Source organism: Brassica napus, chromosome C4 (genome assembly GCF_020379485.1).
Source record: "Brassica napus cultivar Da-Ae chromosome C4, Da-Ae, whole genome shotgun sequence".
NCBI lineage: Eukaryota > Viridiplantae > Streptophyta > Magnoliopsida > Brassicales > Brassicaceae > Brassica > Brassica napus.
This window is the reverse complement of record NC_063447.1, coordinates 11,324,504-11,343,083: the sequence shown is the minus strand read 5'-3', so window position 1 is coordinate 11,343,083 and position 18,580 is coordinate 11,324,504. Positions and strand designations below refer to the sequence as shown.

Genomic DNA, 18,580 nt, shown 5'->3' with positions numbered 1-18,580 from the left:
CAAAGACGTTTTAAATCCACAAGGTGATGATGTCCACTAAACTACAATGACATGATTCAAACATCGAATTTTAACAATTAGTGATTTCATAATGTGATAATTTCCATCAAGTACAACATCATACCAGTCAATTTTTTTTCCGTCTGAGACCTTATGATTGAATGGTAAAGACATACATATAGAACACCAACATGTTTCAGATTCAGCCTATGTAATGTGCGAAACTAAATCACACAATTATAAGATTCTGTTTTTAACTCATTTGTATATTCGAAAACGATTTATTCATAGATTACACTTTCCCTTAAAGATTAATCTGGATGTCTCCGTCAACTTAGAATACTCCAGATTATTTTAAAAAAATTCTCAAAAAATTATTTCTTTAAAGGAAGCGTTCATTCTTATCAACAACAATCACTGTACACCAGATTTCTGTTGATTTTAGATGTTTTCTATGTTTTTTTATATATTCTCTTTCGAAGAGAAGTTATTTCAAATATCATAAATTATATACCATTTTTCAAAATAAATTCAGTCAAAAATTCTCTAACATTTAAGTTTAGGGTTTAATATTTAGAAGGTGGAGTTGGTTTATAAACTTCTATAAATAATTTTTAAATATTTATAAATGATTTTGAACGGTTTGTTTAGTTCTTTTAAATCACAAATTTAAAATATTTATAAAATAGTTATCTTTCAAAACTGTATCAAATTTTTGGTAAAATTAAAATTTTCCTCTTTTCGATTCCATTTCGCCTTTTGTTCAAAAAATTTATCACTATAAGTTGATATCAGACGTTTTAAAAGGGATATACATTTCTTTTTGTATTATATGTTTATGGTCATAAAATCAATCTCTTTACTTTGTATAATACTTTAGGTCAAGCAAGCTGTAATCACAAGTCATAACAACTGAACTTCATATATATGATATGAACCTTTTAGGCAAGAAAAATATTTTTTTCTAGCAAAATGGTAGTGATTTTGTTTTCCATATTTTGGGCCAACTCGTCAGCCCAAGTAACAGTGATTTTCTTACAAACAAATTTTGGAGAATCAGAGGCTTTATGCAAGTTTTGTAAACTTTAGGAGAAGACAAGTCAATTAGAGTGTGTCCAATACACATAAAGTATCTCAACATTTAGAAAAAAAGAGAGATTAAGGTAAATATACCTAATAGCTGTCAAAATTTGCACACTACCGTTGGTCAATCTTAAGAGTCAAATGCATGCACTTTGTAGTTTGTACCAATACATGACGATTATGCCCTCCTCGCTGAATGAAAAAATGGAGAAGTACATTGACATGAAAACTGAAAAGCTGTCGTTTAAGATATAGGTTCGGATCTTGTAGGTCTATGAATGGATAGGTTAACTGTAAGCCACACAATTTTTCTTTTAATATTTTTTTTTCAAATAATTTTTCTTTCTTTATTAGTTTCTTCTTCACCATTTCATCTGTTACGTATCTTCACTATATTGCAATATTTTTTAAAAAAATCATGTGTTCTCGTGATCAGATGAAGAGAACAAAATTTGAAACTTAAGAGAATAAAGAGACAAACAAAGACGGGGACGTAAATATTTCATTTAATAGGTAAAAAGACTCTAATATCCTAGATATATAAAACATAAAAAATAAATAAATAATAAATAATAAATAATTTTTTTTTAAAAAAAATGTTTTTTCATAATTTTAGATTATATGTTTTCAAATTCGAAAATTTTTATAATTTTTTGTCTCAAAAAGGTAAAAGATATACATGATTGGAAATATTAAATCGATATATACATTTGTTCATTTTTATGAACTACAACAAAAATTATCAACTAATAAGGAAATATGCCAGCTGTTTACCTACAACATGATTGACATCGACTAGCAAGGACATGTACCACTTATATAAGATTTATATTTGTTATTATAAACTAATTTATGGTATCAAACTCTTTATCAGCTAACAAAATATATATCAGATAACATTAGCCCTGGGACGGATCCGGATATCCGGAAAATTTAAGGGATCCGGATCCGTGGATTTAATATCCGGATCCGGATTCGTGGGTTCCGGATATCCGGGTTTCGGATATCCGTCTCGATATTCTATTATCCGCGGATATCCAGATCCGGATCCGGATCCGTCAAAATAATTAAAAATAATTTTTTTAACAAAAAATACTAATTTTTTTAATATAATACATAAATTAAATATTTATAAATATATTTATATATGTTTATAATATTGTAAAAACTAAAATATAATATTATAAGATTAATTCATGTATAAATATTAATATATCAAATATTAATATTAATAAAATTTAAAAATTTAATGTATTTTAAAAATACGGATCCGGATCCGGATATCCGGACCTAAAAATTAAGATATCCGGATCCGGATTCGGTTTGCACGGATCCAAGATTTTACTATCCGGATTCGGATCCGGGCACTCCGGATATCCTATTTTCGAAGCGGATCCGGAGCGGATCATAAATGTTATTTAAATCGAACAAACCCCAAACAAGTTCATCTTTTCTCCAGTTTTGGCCTGGGCAAGCTGGTCGGTTTTGTTTTCTCACACGAAAGAATTTCAGAGGGATCATGTTGGAACTCATCTTAAAGGAGAGAAATTCCGTTAATACTACTTCAAACTTTTACGATTGTATATGTGATAACCGGTGAGGCGGTAGATTCTAGATGAGTGATAAACAATTGGTTCTTCAATTATTTTTAGAGTCCTCTGATTCAAAGGTTGTGATATTTGTGAATGATATATGAAATAGATGGTGAAGATTCCAAAAAAAATTGATGAAAAATTAGTAGAGTTGGAACCAAATGCCTGTGTGGGCAATTGTGTGGGCAATTCTCTTAAATAGATTATTTTTAAGTTTTGATCACAAAAATAGACCACAAAAAAAAAGAAAATGACTAAAATGTTTCATTTAATAGGTAAAAAGACCCTTATATCCTAAATATATAAAAAATAAAATAAAATAAAAAATAAAATAATAAAATATAATATAATAAAAAAACTTTTTAAAAAATAATGTTTCTTATAGTTTTAGATTATATGTTTTAAATTCGAACTTTTTTATAATTTTTTTTTTAATTTTTTTTTTCGAAATTTTTTTTATTTTTTTTTCAAATTTTCTTTTTGTAATTCGAAAATATTTTTTGAAACTATTTTTCAAATTTTTATTTTCAAATTTTTAATTTTTAATATTTATTTTTTATTTTATAAAATTTTAAATCTCAATCTCAAATCTCCTTCCCTTACCTCTAAATCTGGATTAGTTATCTCCGTGAACATTTTGATCATTTTGATCGCATAAACTTTACGTCTTTAATAATGAAACATTTTCATGTTTTTGATGGCATAAACTTTTTTGAGTGCGATATTTCCCGATTCAAAATTCAAAATCAAATTTTAAATTTCACTAACCAGCAAATATCTATCCCATTTCGTCTCATAGTCTCTCTTAGCTTCTTCTTCACTCGTCTTCTCATCTGCGATGTCTACTACCACCAGAGCCTCAATCGCTCAAGAAGCAAGCGTCGAACGCAAAACTCCAGGACGATTTCGAAGATCTCGATGTTTCCAGGTCCCTTCTCTCATCTCCTTCTTCCTCGTTTCTTCTAATTTTTGATTAATTTCGGTGTGGATGGTGCAGCGATCTGAAAGGAATCATGTCGGCGTTGCAGCAAATCAGAGAGAAAGCAGACGAGGATGGCCGTAAGAAGAAAGAAGAAAGAAGAAAGCATCTCCAGGTGATTCATATATCTCTCTTTGCTTACCTGTATCATCTCAGGTTACAGAATATTTAGAAGAATCAAAGTTCGATTCATATGCATTTTATTTGAGCATATTTGTGTTAATTGCGAATAGTCTCAGGATCCTTGTATCGCAAGCAAATTTTATCAATTAGATATAGTCAGATGAACGTAAGGTGTTCGATCATTTTACTCTAGAACTTGATATCGATTGGTATATTGTGCATGTGGTTGTGGTGTATGATCGTACATCCCTTAGTACGCAAATGCATGTTTGATAGATATCAAGAACGTTTGATTTCACAGATAGAGAGAACCTTTTAGTTGTTCTCTCTGCTCTGCTCTGCTCTTTTGTCTTTAGATTGATAGCTGAATCTTGCTTTTAATCCATATGTGCATCTTTCTCACAGTGTTTCCACTGAGGTGAAGTCAAAGATTGACGAGTTGAAGTCTAAACTCGATAAAGAAAGGTAAACGCTATGTCGCTGAGGATGGATGGATGGATGGATGTTTGACATCTTACATGCTTTGTGAATGCTGATAAATTTCTTGGCTTACAATCTGCAGACAGAACTTTGCCAAAGCACTTACAAAGAGTTCGAAGGAGGTTTGAGCAAAATGATATCCTAAATTGTGGATTCATTAGAAAGCTTACAGAGAGCTGACCTGATGCTTATTTTCAGTGTGAGAGTCTCTTGAAGGAAGAAGCAGCCAAGTTTGAGCAGATTCATCACAAGTTCATGAAAGAAAAAGCTGATAATCTAGAGGGTCTGAAAGGTCTTCGTTCTATTTCCCCTCTGGTTTTGTCATCTATAACTCTTAAGCTCAGTTAGGACATTCATATTACTGGAACTGACATGTGTTTCTGCTTGGCAGTCACAGTTTCCAAGTTTGAGGAGAACAAGGAGAGGCTCTACATGCGATATGAGCAACTAAGTAAAGCCAATCCTCTTATAAATGAGACCAATGTTGTAAGCTGGCAGCAGTTGCCTGACTTCTACCCGTAAAATAACAATATAGGGAAGAAGGAGAAGACAATGATATCGGACCATGAGAGGTTCTGCACCAAAAAACTTGCCCAATTGGAAGAATCGCTGAAGAAAAAGAAACGTGTAAATAAGTAGCATTACCATTTAGTTGTTATCTCTAAGACATAATCTCTTATATCTTTGTTATATGACTGAACTGTGAATTCTTGTGGGGTGTAGGCTGACAAAACTTTCAGCATATTGAGGAAAACTCTCGGCTCTTTTCTGGAGAATGAAGCTTCTGATGAGGAGTTCCCCCACCTGATGAGTGAAAGATTAACGCCTCTTCACCTGACGCTTAAGAAAAAAAGGTTAAAAACCCTTTAACTTCGATCAGCCGTATATTTTACCAACTATACTAGAAAACACTCTTTTCTGAAGTAGTGTTTGAAGACTTTGAATATGATAGGCATGACCCTTGTTGTCTTCTGTTCTATGTTGGAAGATTCAAATGAAAGATTAATTAATCGTTAGCAGGATCCACCACTAGTTAGCCATCTAACCTTTTACAATGTTAGGTTGATGTTGAGTCATAAAATGAGTACACGTGTTAGTGACATTAAATACTTTTGTCGGGTATCCTCAATTATTGGTCTTTTTTTGGTCAATAATTATTGATAGTCTCAGATGAAAGATTAATTGCTTATAGCAAGGTCTTTAATAACTCAAAACACTATCACTTTCTGTCCAAATTTCTTCACATTCTCCTCACATATCAAACACTAGCCATTTTCTACAACTGATATGGGTAACATGTGGGGGATCTTTAAGCCAAGTCATGGAGCATCTAAGCCCCAGATATTGCCTATTCACGATCACATCTTAAAACCTTCATCGTTTTCAGTTGATTGCACTGGTTGCTCTGAAACTAAGAATGATGCAGACGGGTACTTTTGCTTTGAGTGCAACTTCTATGTCCACAAGGAATGTGCGGAGTCGCCCTTAGAGATCAACCACCGTTCTCATTCACACCCTCTCAAGCTCCGCTGGTGCGGGCCACCTGGTTATAGTGATAAACGTTGTTGTTTGTGTGGAGAAACCCTTGGGCTTTTGGTTTACCATTGTTCCACTTGTAACTTTAGTTTAGACACAGCTTGCGCGAGGAAGCACGAGATTCCAAGCATTGACTACCCCAAAGCACATGAGCATAGGCTTCACCTCTTGGCCAAGCGCGTTTCCTTTCCGTGTGCTTGTGGTGAAGACGTCCCTGGAGCTCCTTACGTGTGTCACCAATGCAACTTCATGATCCATAGAGACTGTCTTTTGCTACCGCGTGTGATATACATCACACGCCACAAGCACCGGATTTCTCGAAGGTACTTCATTGGCCCTGGTAAGTTTTCTTGTAAAGTTTGTCGTCTTGAGTTGGATTGCATGTGTGGAGGATACCGATGCTCCACTTGCCCTGATTATGTCGTCCATCTGAGATGTGCAACAAGAGATGATGTGTGGGATGGAATAGATCATTATGGCAAACCAGAAGAAGAAGAGGAGATCGAAAAGCCATCGGAAGTGGTAGATGACAATTTAATTAAGCATTTCAGTCATGAACATTATCTCAAATTCAACGAAGGTGGTCTTGTTTGTCATGAAGCTACCCACTGCAGTGCTTGCGCTCTACCGGTCTATTATTATCCATACTACAAATGTTCGGTTTGTGATTTCGTTCTTCACAAGACCTGCGCTGGTCTCGCCCGGAAGTTAAGACATGAGCTTCACAAACACACACTTACTCTACGACCAAACACTAATCCAGATGAAGAGCATAGGTACAACTTATTCAACTGCACTGCATGTCAGCAGCTCTGCAGTGGCTTCAAGTACGTATGTAGCAAATCTTGCGATGTCCAGATAGATGTACGATGTACTTCAGTTAAGGAGCCATTCAATCATGGAAGCCATCCGCATCATAAGTTATACCTTACCTCCTCAGAAGCCAAGTTTTGTGGTGCTTGTGGAGTTAAAACATCCACTGTATTGAACTGCGTTGATTGTCGCTTCGCTTTGGGATATGACTGCGCCACTTTGCCTAATAAGGTGAAGCACAAATGCGACAGACATTTTCTCTCTGTCTGCTACGGAGAAGAGGCGAGTGGGAAGTACTGGTGCGAGGCATGCGAAGGAGAAGTCCAGCCGAGTAGAAGATTCTATACATGTGAAGATTGCAGCTCCACTCTTCATATCAAATGCGTGATTGGGGAATTCACATTCTGGAGGCCAGGAACTATGGCCATATCACGTTTCGAAGCCGAAGTTATTCCCAATGATTTTCCATCTCGGCCGTATTGTTGTATGTGCCAGCTCCGTTGCGAAGACACAACAGGTATCATATATATATCAGGGAAGTATATATGTTCCTCTACGTGTTTAAAAAAATTTGTTGGCCGCAACATTACACATTCCAAGTCGCCGAGTCTAGAGCAGATGTTGTCCGAGATAAGTTATATTTTTGGATTTGTAACGTAGCTAGAAGATTCTGTATTGTGTTTTCTTTAAATGAACTTTGTCTAAGAAGAAATGATTGATATTTCAAAGTAATTTTGTTAGCTAAATTTTTATTTTGTAAAAAAAGAATGAAAAATACTGAGAGCAGGGTTGATAGTTATAACCACGCTAGGTGTCTTTCTTTTTAGCTATTTTCCAATAAGGTAACGTAGTGAAACATCTGAGTGAAACTGAGAGACCTTCAAATAATTCAAACAAAGAGTTGTCATCTGTGTTTGATCGTTAAGGAACCAGGAAGCATTGCCATTCATCGTTCCAATCCTCACTCACTCTTGCAGCAAAAGTGATGGTCCAATTTAAACTGACATACCAGGTCTAGTTGGTTTAGAGGTCACTGGTCCAATATTCCTTCGGCTCTAGGAGACTAACGGCAGGCCATTGCGGCCAACCGAACTCCTTTAAACTCGGGCCAGGAGACTAACGCCATGCCGTTGCGGCAAACCGAACTCCTTTAAACTTGGGCCAGCAGATATCTATCACCAAACCATTCCCAGGCAAGTTAGGACAACGTCCCATCACCTTATTGTCTCCACTCGGACCACAAGCTTGCGTTACTAAGCTCGACGTTAAGTACTTGTGAACTGAACTTATATATACATGAAGTAAAAAACTTGTTTTATCCGATGTATGACTTATTGTTGTAAAAATTAGAGTGAAATTAAAAATGTACCAGATTAGACCAAAGACAAAACCGGTTAAATTCTGGTTTTTCTTCTACATCCGTTTTCTAAACTTGAGAAAGAAAGGTAAGGCTGAGGATCGATGGATGACTGATCTTTCATGCTTTGTGAATCTTGGTTTAGAAACTAAGATTTAAACGGAACCATGCTGATGAATTACGTCATTGGCTTATAAATCTGCAGACAGAACTTTGCCAAAGCACTTTCAAAGAGTTCGAAGGAGGTTTGAGCAAAACGATATCTGAACTTTCTTAGTCGTTAGCGAGTTTATAGAGAGCTGAATTTGTAGTGTGAGAGTATCTCGAAGGAAGAAGCTGACAAGTTCATGAAAGAAAAAGCTGAAATCATCTACAGGGTCTTAAAGGTGTTCATTCTATTTCCCTCTTATTTTGTGTTCTGCTCAGTTAAAAATTGTATACCACAATATCTAAGTGGGACATCCATATTACTGAAACTGACATGTGTTTCTGCTTGGCAGACACCGTTTCCAAGTTTGAGGAGGACAAGGAGAGGATCTATATGCGATATGAGCAACAAAGTAAGCCAACTCCCTTATAATGAGACCATTGTTATAATAGGGAAACACTTCACTCACTTCCAACTGTAAAGTAACATATAGGGAAGAAGGAGAAGACAATGATATCTATTGGAGATAATGATGAAGTTTAGAGATAGACATAGAGTTTATGAGATAATGATGTATTTAGTTGGAGTAGTTATCCAAACCAAGTCAGTTTAGGACTTTGTATAAATACTTACGTATTGTGATTAATGAAAGACAAAGCAGTTCTATAAACTTATAATATCGGAACATGAGAGGTTCTGCACAGAAAAAACTTATCTTGTTATATGACTGAACCATGAATTCTTGGGGGTGTAGGATTGCAAAACTTCCAGTTTATTGAGGAAAACTCTCGGCTCTCTTATGGAGAATGAAGCTTCTGATGAAGAATTCCCACCTGGTGAGTGAAACATTCTCTCACTTGACGCTTAAGAAAAAAATTTCAAAAACGCTTTACCCTTTTAACTTTGATCAGCTGTATATTTTACCAACTATAGCAGAAAAACACTCTTTTCTGAAGTAGTGAATGTTATAGGCATGACCCTTGTTGCCTTCTATTCTATGTTATAGTTTCAAATGACAGATTAATTACATAAAATATAAGCAGATCTTTGTCAGATATGTTTTCACATCAGGAATCATACACATGGGATCCAATTCGACTCAGAACCATATTAGCTGTAGCTAGAGTTCATCTGACGTGATACGTACGTAGGCTATTTGAGGTGGAAGCCAAATATCTATGAAACTGTAGACGCAAATGCCATTCATCTAGTGGCACACAATGGCATAGAACAACACGTTCTACTCTGAGAATTACTTTTACCTGTCAGTGAGATTACCAGTAACTGATTCACGTTGTTAGTGATCCCACTAGTGAAACATCTGGGTGTCACCACCATTCATCGTTCCAAACCTCACCCATTCTTGCAGCAAAAGTGATGGTCCAATTTAAACCCAGATTCCTTCGGCCGGCGACTAACGCCAGGCCATTGTAGCCCACCGAACTCCATTAAACTTGGGCCAGTAGGTAGATCTCACCAAACCATTCCCAGGCAAGTCAGGACACCGTCCCATCACCTTATTGTCTCCACTCGGATCATAAGCTTGCGTTGCCAAGCTCGACAACCATAACTTGTGAACTAAACTTATATATACATGATGTAAAAGCTTGTTTTACCCGATGTGTGACTTTTATTGTTGTAAAAATTTGACTGAAATTAAAAAATGTACCTGATTAGACCAAATACAAAACCGGTCAAGGTCTGGTTTTTCTTCTACATCCGTTTTCTAATACAACGTTGGTAAACCAGAAGTAGAAAGGTCTGATTGTGGTAGAAGACAAATTAATTAAGACATGAAGCTATATCAATAAACTAAACTACCCACCGCAGTGCTTCTACCTGTCTATTTTTATCCATACTACAAATGTTCGGTTTGAATTTGTTCTTCACGATACCTACGCTAGTTTTCCCAGGAAGTTAACACATGAGCCACACAAGCACACACGTACAGATGAGGAGCATGGTTATAACTTGTTCCCACTGAATATATAAGCGGCTATGCAGTGGATTCAAGAACGTATGTAGCAAATCTTGCGATGTCCAGATAGATGTACGATGTACTTCATTTAGGGAGAGGCGTTCATCCATGAAAGCCATCCACAGCATCAGTTATTCCTTACCTCCCCAGAAGCCAGGTACTGTGGTGCTTGTGGAGTGAATGCATCCACTGTGTTGAATCTGGCTCTAATACCAACTAATGTTGCGGAAGCTTTTAGGGATAGAATTAGAGATCCGTTGATTCTGAGAATATCCGGAAAGCTACGATAACACAACGATCTTATTTAGTCTAAGAATACCTAAGAACGATGTCTTCTTAAATTCGTTGAGATCACCAATGATCTACCGAAAACAAGAAATAAAGAAAAATCTCTTAACTTTTTATTAATCAAATCATAAACTCATAAACTACATAAAACCATAGCCTCAAAGACTATATATAAAAAAACATAAAAATCCTAAAACATTAGAAATAATTATCTTAATAATAAATAAATTCTAAATAAAACACTAAATAAATACGATATTTATTCTAAATATCCTCTCTGCATCAATTTGGGATATGACTGCGCCACTTTGCCAAACAAGGTCAAGCACAGATGCGACAGACATTTTCACTCCGTTTGCCACGGGCAGTACTGGTGCGAGGCATGCGAGAGAAAAGTCAACCCGAGTACAAGATTCTACACATGTGAAGATTGCAGCTCCACTCTTCATATCAAATGCGTGGTTACGAAGTCGCAGTTGTTCCTAATGTTTTTACATCTCGGCCGTATTGTTATATGTGCCAGTCCCGTTGCGAAGACACAACAAGTATCATATGTATCTCAGGGGAGTATATATGTTCCTCTAAATGTTTACAAGAATACGTCGACTTACCGTAGAAACCGGAAAACTGGACTCACATAAACAATATAATAAAACGATGTTAAGGAAATAGACGATTGTAAAAACGAATACAAGAACGATAAGAAATCGTATTCGCAAATGGTCATAGAATCGAGATATAATCTCTTTCCTTAACTCTAAATATTCGTTCCGTTAATCAGACAAGACTGTATGAATATCGAATCCTAGGATACAACCATGGCAGACAAATCACGCTTCACTCGTGATCGTTTATCGAACTATAAACTCTACGAAACACTCTCGGATTTATTACTTACGCTAAGGGGATTTTGTTGTTTGTTTCGATACGAAAAAGTTAAGAAGTGAATGAAGAGAGTCGGGTTTATTTAAAGAGAAGAACGAGAGCCACTTCCTGCAACAGTTGCTGCACGTGGGTGAAAATCTCGCGGAGATCACGGGAAGTTGAGTTTCGAAAACTTATTTCCCAAGACTCTCTTTTATCTTGTTTAAAATTTCGAGAGGATAAAATGCATGACGTTTTTATTTTCTAGACAAACTACTTGTCGTTTTAAATAAAAATTGCATGTTGTTTTTTCTCAAATTAAATAGCAAAACGTTGAGCTTAACTTGGTCCAAAAAGAATCTTATTGGGCCGGAGGCCCTCCACCAAGACCCAAGATCCAAGAGATTATTGGTCTTGGATTTTGGTGTAGTCTATTGTAATTACACCAATTGAGATAAGTTGTCTAATAGTTTTATGTCGACTTCTAATGTGACGAGATTTACCATTGTAGAGATTATTCTGAGCCCGAGCTATAGCTGATTGCCAAAGTTTTTTAAACATTTTCTACTAAAAATGCCATTAAGAAATCTTCACCAAAATATTTTTTCTTTCGAGCTCCTTTGCTTCTTCGAAGTTCATCTTTTTCTTCATTTTCTGAAATATCATTTATATAATTCTCGAAGTTTGTCTCAGTTTATGAGTCCTTGTCGTTGTCTCTTTCTTTTCGAGCTCGTTTTGAACCCTGTTTTTCTTTGTATGGAAATATATTTTAGAAGAAATATGCATTTCTTGATTCCATGACTGTATTTACATGAATGTCTGATATTTCAGATTTATAAACCATAAATCGATAAGCACTACTGTTATGTACATATCCGATGAAGATGCAATCCACTGTTTTAGATTCAATAGTGATCTTTTTTGTGGTGGTATTGCAACTTTTGCCAAGCACCCCCACACTTTGAGGTATTTATACGAAGGTAAATTACCTTTCCATAATTCATATGGAGTTTTGCCAGTTACTTTGTGTGAAATTTTGTTGAGGATATAATTAGTGGTAAACAACGCTTCCCCCCCCCCCACATGTTCTGGGGTAACCCAGATTCCTGCAACATTGCATTCATCATCTCTTTTAGATTTCGGTTTTTTCATTCAGCAACTCCATTAGATTCTGGTGAGTAAGGAGCTGTAGTTTGATGGATTATTCCATGTTCTTTACAAAATGCATTAAATGTACCATCATTCTCACCTCCTCTGTCGATTCTATCTACTTTAATAGTTGTTTTAAGCTGATTTTCGAACTCGAGTTTAAATTCTTTGAATTTTTCTAAGGTTTCATCTTTGCTATGTAATAAATATACATAACAATATTTTGTGCAGTCATCTATGAAGGTCACAAAGTATTTTTTTCCCACCTCTATTTTGTATGTATTTTAAATCACATAAATCAGTGTGAATTAAATCTAGAGGTTTTTTAGTTCTTTCAACATGAGGTGAAGGCGTTTTTGTGAGCTTAGCATGTACGCATACTTCACATTTTTGTTTACTTGTTTTGCATTTAGGGATTAGATTAAAATTCATTAATCTTTGTATATATTTGTAGTTTATATGGCCTAATCTTTCATGTCATATATTAAAAGACTCAACCAAATAAGCAATTGGCTCTTTCTTATTCATTGAAACTTTTGGAGCTACAACTTTCAGAGGGACAGTCATTACATTTTACATTCATCTTGACAAGTCCATCCTTAACATACCCTTTTCCCAAATACATCTCATTTTTCTTAATCACGAGCTTATACGCCTCAAAACTTGTGGCGAATCCTTTCTTGCTGAGCAAGGTTCCCAAGACCAGGTTCTTCCTCATGTCAAGCACATGCTAAACATTCGTCAGAGTGACTTCACGTCCAGATGTCATCTTCAGAACCACATTGTCGCGGCCTTCAATCTTGGAGACTGCAGTGTTTCCCATGAACAGCTTCTCCTGAGTCTTGCGTTTCTGATAAGTGTTGAACATCACCCTATCAGTGCAAATGTGGGCGGTCACTCATGTGTCATACCACCATTCCTTGGGGTTGCTGCTTTCAACCATGTTGGCCTCAGTCACCATTGCAACGAGATCCTCCTCAGTGAGATTTGCTTGATGCTTCTCATCTCTAATCTTGCTGCGACACTCAGCTGTCTTGTGTCCAACTTTGTGGTAGTAGTGACACTTCCCCTTGAACTTCTTCACATTCACATTGATTTCAATGCTTTTGTTCTTGAATTTTTTTCCAAAAGCTTTCAGGGCTGCAGCAGTTTTGGAAGGCTTGGCAGAAGAATGGGCGTGTGCCTTTTTTCTCTCTATGTGCTCAGCCATGGTGATACTATGCTCCTTAGCAGTGACCTTGTCAGCAGTTCGGTTTCTGGATTCCAACTGAAGCCTCATGATGATCTCCTCGAGCCCCATCTTCTTCTTCTTGTGCTTCAAGTAGTTGAAATCCGCATAGCTTGGAGGAAGCTTTTCAATGAAGCTGAGAGTTGTGAATGTCTCGCAGATGGACATTCTTTCAGCAGCAATTTCATGGCAAATGACCTGAAACACTTCCACCTGTTCCATGATGGGTTTTGAATCCACCATTTTGAAGTCATAGAACTTTACAACCACATACTTATGGCAGCCAACGTCCTCACCTCTATACTTCTTGTCCAGTGATCTCCATAGCTCTTTCGCAGTGGGGATCTCACAGTAGACACGTCACAATGGGTCAATGAGGCGACCCAAAATGTATCCTTTGCAGATGAAGTCGGAATGCACCCATATGTCAACACTTGCGAGAGTGTGCACATTATCAATCCCATAAGGAACAAGGGGCTTGTCCTCCAGGATGAACTTGTCCAGCTTCATCGTTGTCAGGAAGAACATCATCTTCTTCTGCCACGTTTTGAAGCCTTTGCCATCAAACTTGTTTGGCATCAGTCCTTGAGTGAACACGCTAGGTACAGACGGAGGAGTTTGAACTGCCACCGGGCCACTTGCGGTTCCTGAAACTGAACATGTCTGATAAAGACCAGCACCGAATAGGCTACGGCGTGCGGTTTCATCAGCAGCATTACCCACTGGAAGGGTAGTTGTTGTTGTTTCTGAAGCGGTTGACGTTGTGATTGTTCCAGCGGTTGTTACGCCAGTTGCATCAGTTGCTGCAACGTTGAGTGGAGTCTGAATGACATTCATGGTGTCAATGGGGATGTTGTTATCGTTCGTCATTTTTCTGTAGAGAAAACATGAAAACGGATTAGAACTCCATTAAACAAATAACATATTATTTTAAATAAAATAATAGTCTAAAATCGATGTTCATTTTTGGTGTTTGAACCAAATGATATCGATATAAGTCTTGAGAAAACGTTTTGCAAACTCGCTTAAAAGCTTTCGTAGAAACCGTTTTGTATAGACTCGGAATGTTTCACAAACTCGCTTAAGAAAGCGGTTATTGAAACAATTCACATATAAAACGTTTTGATTAATAATGTGTCTAAAACGTTTCGTGGAAGATGCTATAAGCAAATCGCAAACCTGTTTACAGAAGAACTAAGAAATGTTTCGCGGATAAGCATATAGCAAATCACAAACATTGTTATAAGATAAGTAAGAAACATATATCAATAAACGTGTTTGCGGTAGTGCTACAGAGCAAAACGCAAACCAGTATGAGATAAGTAAGAAACGTTTCGCGGAAGTGCTACAGAGCAAATCGCAAACATCGTTCCAAAACCCGTTAACAAATCCTTGTTAAACGGTTTCATAAAACCGTTTTTCAATCCGATCAAATGCTTTAGAAAGAAAGCAAAATTAGAGTTAAGATTGTAGAAGCCGGAAAACCGGACTGACATAAACGATATAATAAAACGATGTTAATGAAATAGACGATTGTAAAAACGAATACAAGAACGATAAGAAATCGTATTCGCAAACGGACATGGAGTCGAGATATAATCTCTTTCCTTAACTCTAAATACTTGCTCCGTTAGTGAGACGGGACTGTACGAATATCAAGTCCCAGGATACAACCATGGCAGACGAATCACACTTCATTCGTGATCGCCTTATCGAACTATAAACTCTACGAAACACTCTCGGATTTATGACTTACGCTAAGGGATTTTTGATGTTGGTTTCGATACAACAAAATTAAGAAATGAATGAAGAGATTCGGGTTTATTTAAAGAGAAGAACGAGAGCCGCTTCCCGCAACAATTGCTGCACGTCGGCGGAAATCTCGCGGAGATCACGGGAAGTTGAGTTTCGAAAACTTTTTTTCCAAGACTCTCTATTATCTCGTTTAAGTCGTTTAAAATAAAAATTGCATGTTGTTTGTCCCAAATTAAATGGCAAAACGTTGAGTTTACACTACAAGAAAACAGCGGTATTCTGACGGACATTCCGACGGAAAATGAAATCCTCGGAATATCCCGAGGAATTTCCGAGGATATTCCGAGGAAACATAAAATTTGGTTTCCTCGGAATTTCCTTGGAATATACCGACGGAATTCCGAGGAAATATCAATCCGTCGGAATATTATTATGGAATACCGAGAAAAAATGTATTCCTCGGAAAAAACCGATGAATTCCGAGGATATATTATAGCCGTTAGAGAGCCGCTGGAGGATTTTAAAAATTCCAAGGAAATTCCGACGAACTAGCCGTTTCCGTCGGTATTCCGTCGGAATTTCCTCGGTCTGTCGGTAGGATTTCAACTATAAATACAAGCACCCCTCTTCCTCTTCATTCACTCCATATCTTCATCATCCCTCTTACTCTCTTTACACACGAATTTGATTCATAAAAAACATGTGTTCTTCAAATTATTTTCGTTCTTGGATCGATCGACCCCATTTGGATCCGAACACGAGATTGCTTACGGAAGAATACCAACGAGGTATAACCGAATTCATGGGGTTAGTTCACCGACAACCGGAAGCAAAAACAGGTATGTTAAGATGTCCTTGCTCTAATTGTAAAAATAGAAAGGTTATTAAAGAGTGGGTTGTTTGGACTCATCTATATTTGAGTGGGTTTACACGAAAGTTACAAAATTTGGTGTCATCATGGGGAAACTGATTATGAACATGGTAGTACTAGCGAACCTCAGCCAGCGGTTAGATTAGAAGAACCAATTAGAACGGATGTAGATTATGGTGTAGGTACTGAGCAGATGGTAAATGATCATTTTAGAGTTGAAGATTTACCCAATGCACAAGCTAGGAGATTTTATGATATGTTGGATGTTGGAAAGCAACCATTGTACGAAGGTTGCAGAGATGGTCATTCAGCTTTATCATCTGCTACAAGATTGATGGGCATTAAAACATATTATAATTTGGCTGAAGACTGTGTGGATGCGATTGCTGATTTTGTAAAAGGTATTCTAACCGAGGATAATGTAGCTCCTTGTTCATACTACGAGGTTCAGAAACTCGTAGCTGGTTTTGGTTTATCGTATCAGGTAATAGATGTATGCAGCGACAACTGCATGATTTATTGGAGGGCGGATGAACAGCGGGTTACATGCAAATTTTGTGGAAAGTCTCGTTATAAAGATACGAGTGGAAGAGTTCCAGTGCCATATAAAAGGATGTGGTATTTGCCTTTGACGGAAAGGTTGCAGAGGTTGTATCTGTCTGAACGCACAGTGCAACCAATGAGATGGCATGTGGAGCACTCAACAGATGGTGAGATCAGACATCCTTCAGATGCAAAAGCGTGGAAGCATTTCCAATCAAAGTATCCCGACTTTGCGTATGAGAGAAGAAATGTCTACCTTGGTGCATGTACTGATGGTTTCAGCCCGTTTGGCAAGAGTGGAAGACAGTATTCTCTATGGCCAGTCATTCTTACACCATACAACCTACCCCCAAACTTGTGCTTGCGACGAGAGTTTTTGTTTCTCTCGATTCTCGTTCCCGGACCAGAGCATCCTAAGAGATCACTTGATGTGTTTCTTCAGCCACTAATATATGAGTTGCAACAACTATGGGCTCAAGGTGCTGAAACATACGATGTTTCGTGTAAAGAAAATTTTCAAATGCGGGCAGTACTAATGTGGACAGTAAGTGATTTTCCAGCATATGGTATGTTATCTGGATGGACAACGCATGGAAGGCTATCATGTCCATATTGTCAAGATAACACTGATGCTTTCCAACTAAAACACGGAAGGAAAACGTGTTGGTTTGACGATATCTCTCTTCTCTCCGACGATATCTCCGGCCAATCCTCTCCCTCCTCTCCGGCGATCTCCCCCTTCTCTCCGACGATATCTCCGGCCAATCCTCTCTAAACCTACACAAATCATGTAAGGACCCTATCCCACTCTCTTAGGTTCTATATGTTAGGTTTTTTGTGTAGATTTGATAGATTTTTGTTAGGGTGATTGGTTAGGATTGTGATTTGGTTGTATAATAGGTTTAGAATTGTGATTTGGTTGAATAATTTGTTTTGTTGCATTGATTTAGAATTTTTTTATAAATTTTTTTATTTTTTATGTATTTATAAAATCGTTTTTTGTATATAAATTCGATTTTTGTGTATAAATTCGATTTTTGTATTTTACAAAACGATTTTTGTATATAAATTCGATTTTTTTGGATTTTACAAAACGTTTTTTGTATATAAATTCGATTTTTTGGATTTTACAAAACATTTTTAATATCTATAAAACTTTTTTGTGATTAAAAACTATTATTTGGGATTTAAAATAAAAAAAATATATATATATATATAATATAAATTTCAATATTTATTAAACATTTTTAATATTATTAAAACTATTTTTTGTAATTATTAAACTATTTTTTATTTATTAAAACTATTTTTTGTTTATAAGAACTATTTTTATATATTTATTAAACATTTTTAATATCTATAAAACTTTTTTTGTGATTAAAAACTATTATTTGGGATTTTTTAAAAATATATATATATATATATATATATATATATAAATTTCTATATTTATTAAACATTTTTAATATTATTAAAACTATTTTTTGTAATAATTAAACTATTTTTTATTTATTAAAACTATTTTTTGCTTATTAGAACTATTTTTATATATTTATTAAACATTTTTAATATCTATAAAACTTTTTTGTGATTAAAAACTATTATTTGGGATTTTTTTTTTTTTAATTAAAAATTTTTATATTTATTAAATATATTTTTTTTAATTTACAGGTCTCATGATGATCAGACCCGGCCTCGACAGCGTCGTGGTCGTGGTGGTACGGGGAGCCAGTCTCGGGATTCCAGCCATTTTCAGGATTCCTCTTCGCCCCACAGCTCCTACCATACATCTC

General features: G+C 36.1%; 1 protein-coding gene across 5 annotated transcripts; it reads left to right on the top strand.

Annotated features, from left to right (window-relative positions):
• The first annotated feature begins 3,324 nt into the window (after window positions 1-3,324).
• Window positions 3,325-9,164, top strand: LOC106451180. Of its 5 annotated transcripts, XM_048753622.1 has the most exons (11): window positions 3,333-3,603; window positions 3,673-3,769; window positions 4,183-4,242; window positions 4,340-4,379; window positions 4,456-4,549; window positions 4,649-4,708; window positions 4,793-4,884; window positions 4,981-5,111; window positions 8,169-8,349; window positions 8,464-8,523; window positions 8,866-9,164. In XM_048753622.1, exons 2-9 carry the CDS (start codon window positions 3,729-3,731, stop codon window positions 8,212-8,214), a joined length of 564 nt encoding a protein of 187 aa, XP_048609579.1. In that variant the 5' UTR covers window positions 3,333-3,603; window positions 3,673-3,728; the 3' UTR covers window positions 8,215-8,349; window positions 8,464-8,523; window positions 8,866-9,164. The 5 variants fall into 5 exon arrangements, with proteins under 5 accessions (XP_022556251.2, XP_048609579.1, XP_048609578.1 ...); XM_022700530.2 differs by having other exon boundaries at window positions 3,325-3,769; window positions 4,655-4,708; XM_048753621.1 differs by having other exon boundaries at window positions 3,333-3,769.
• The last annotated feature ends 9,416 nt before the right edge of the window (window positions 9,165-18,580 follow it).

Excerpts from the sequence above, each read along its gene's own strand:
- LOC106451180 (XM_048753622.1), top strand. The coding sequence starts at position 3,729 with ATGGCCGTAAGAAGAAAGAAGAAAGAAGAAAGCATCTCCAG. Across the intron at positions 4,550-4,648 it reads TAATCTAGAGGGTCTGAAAG|TCACAGTTTCCAAGTTTGAG; the intron begins GTCTTCGTTCTA and ends TCTGCTTGGCAG. Across the intron at positions 5,112-8,168 it reads CTGACGCTTAAGAAAAAAAG|ACAGAACTTTGCCAAAGCAC; the intron begins GTTAAAAACCCT and ends ATAAATCTGCAG.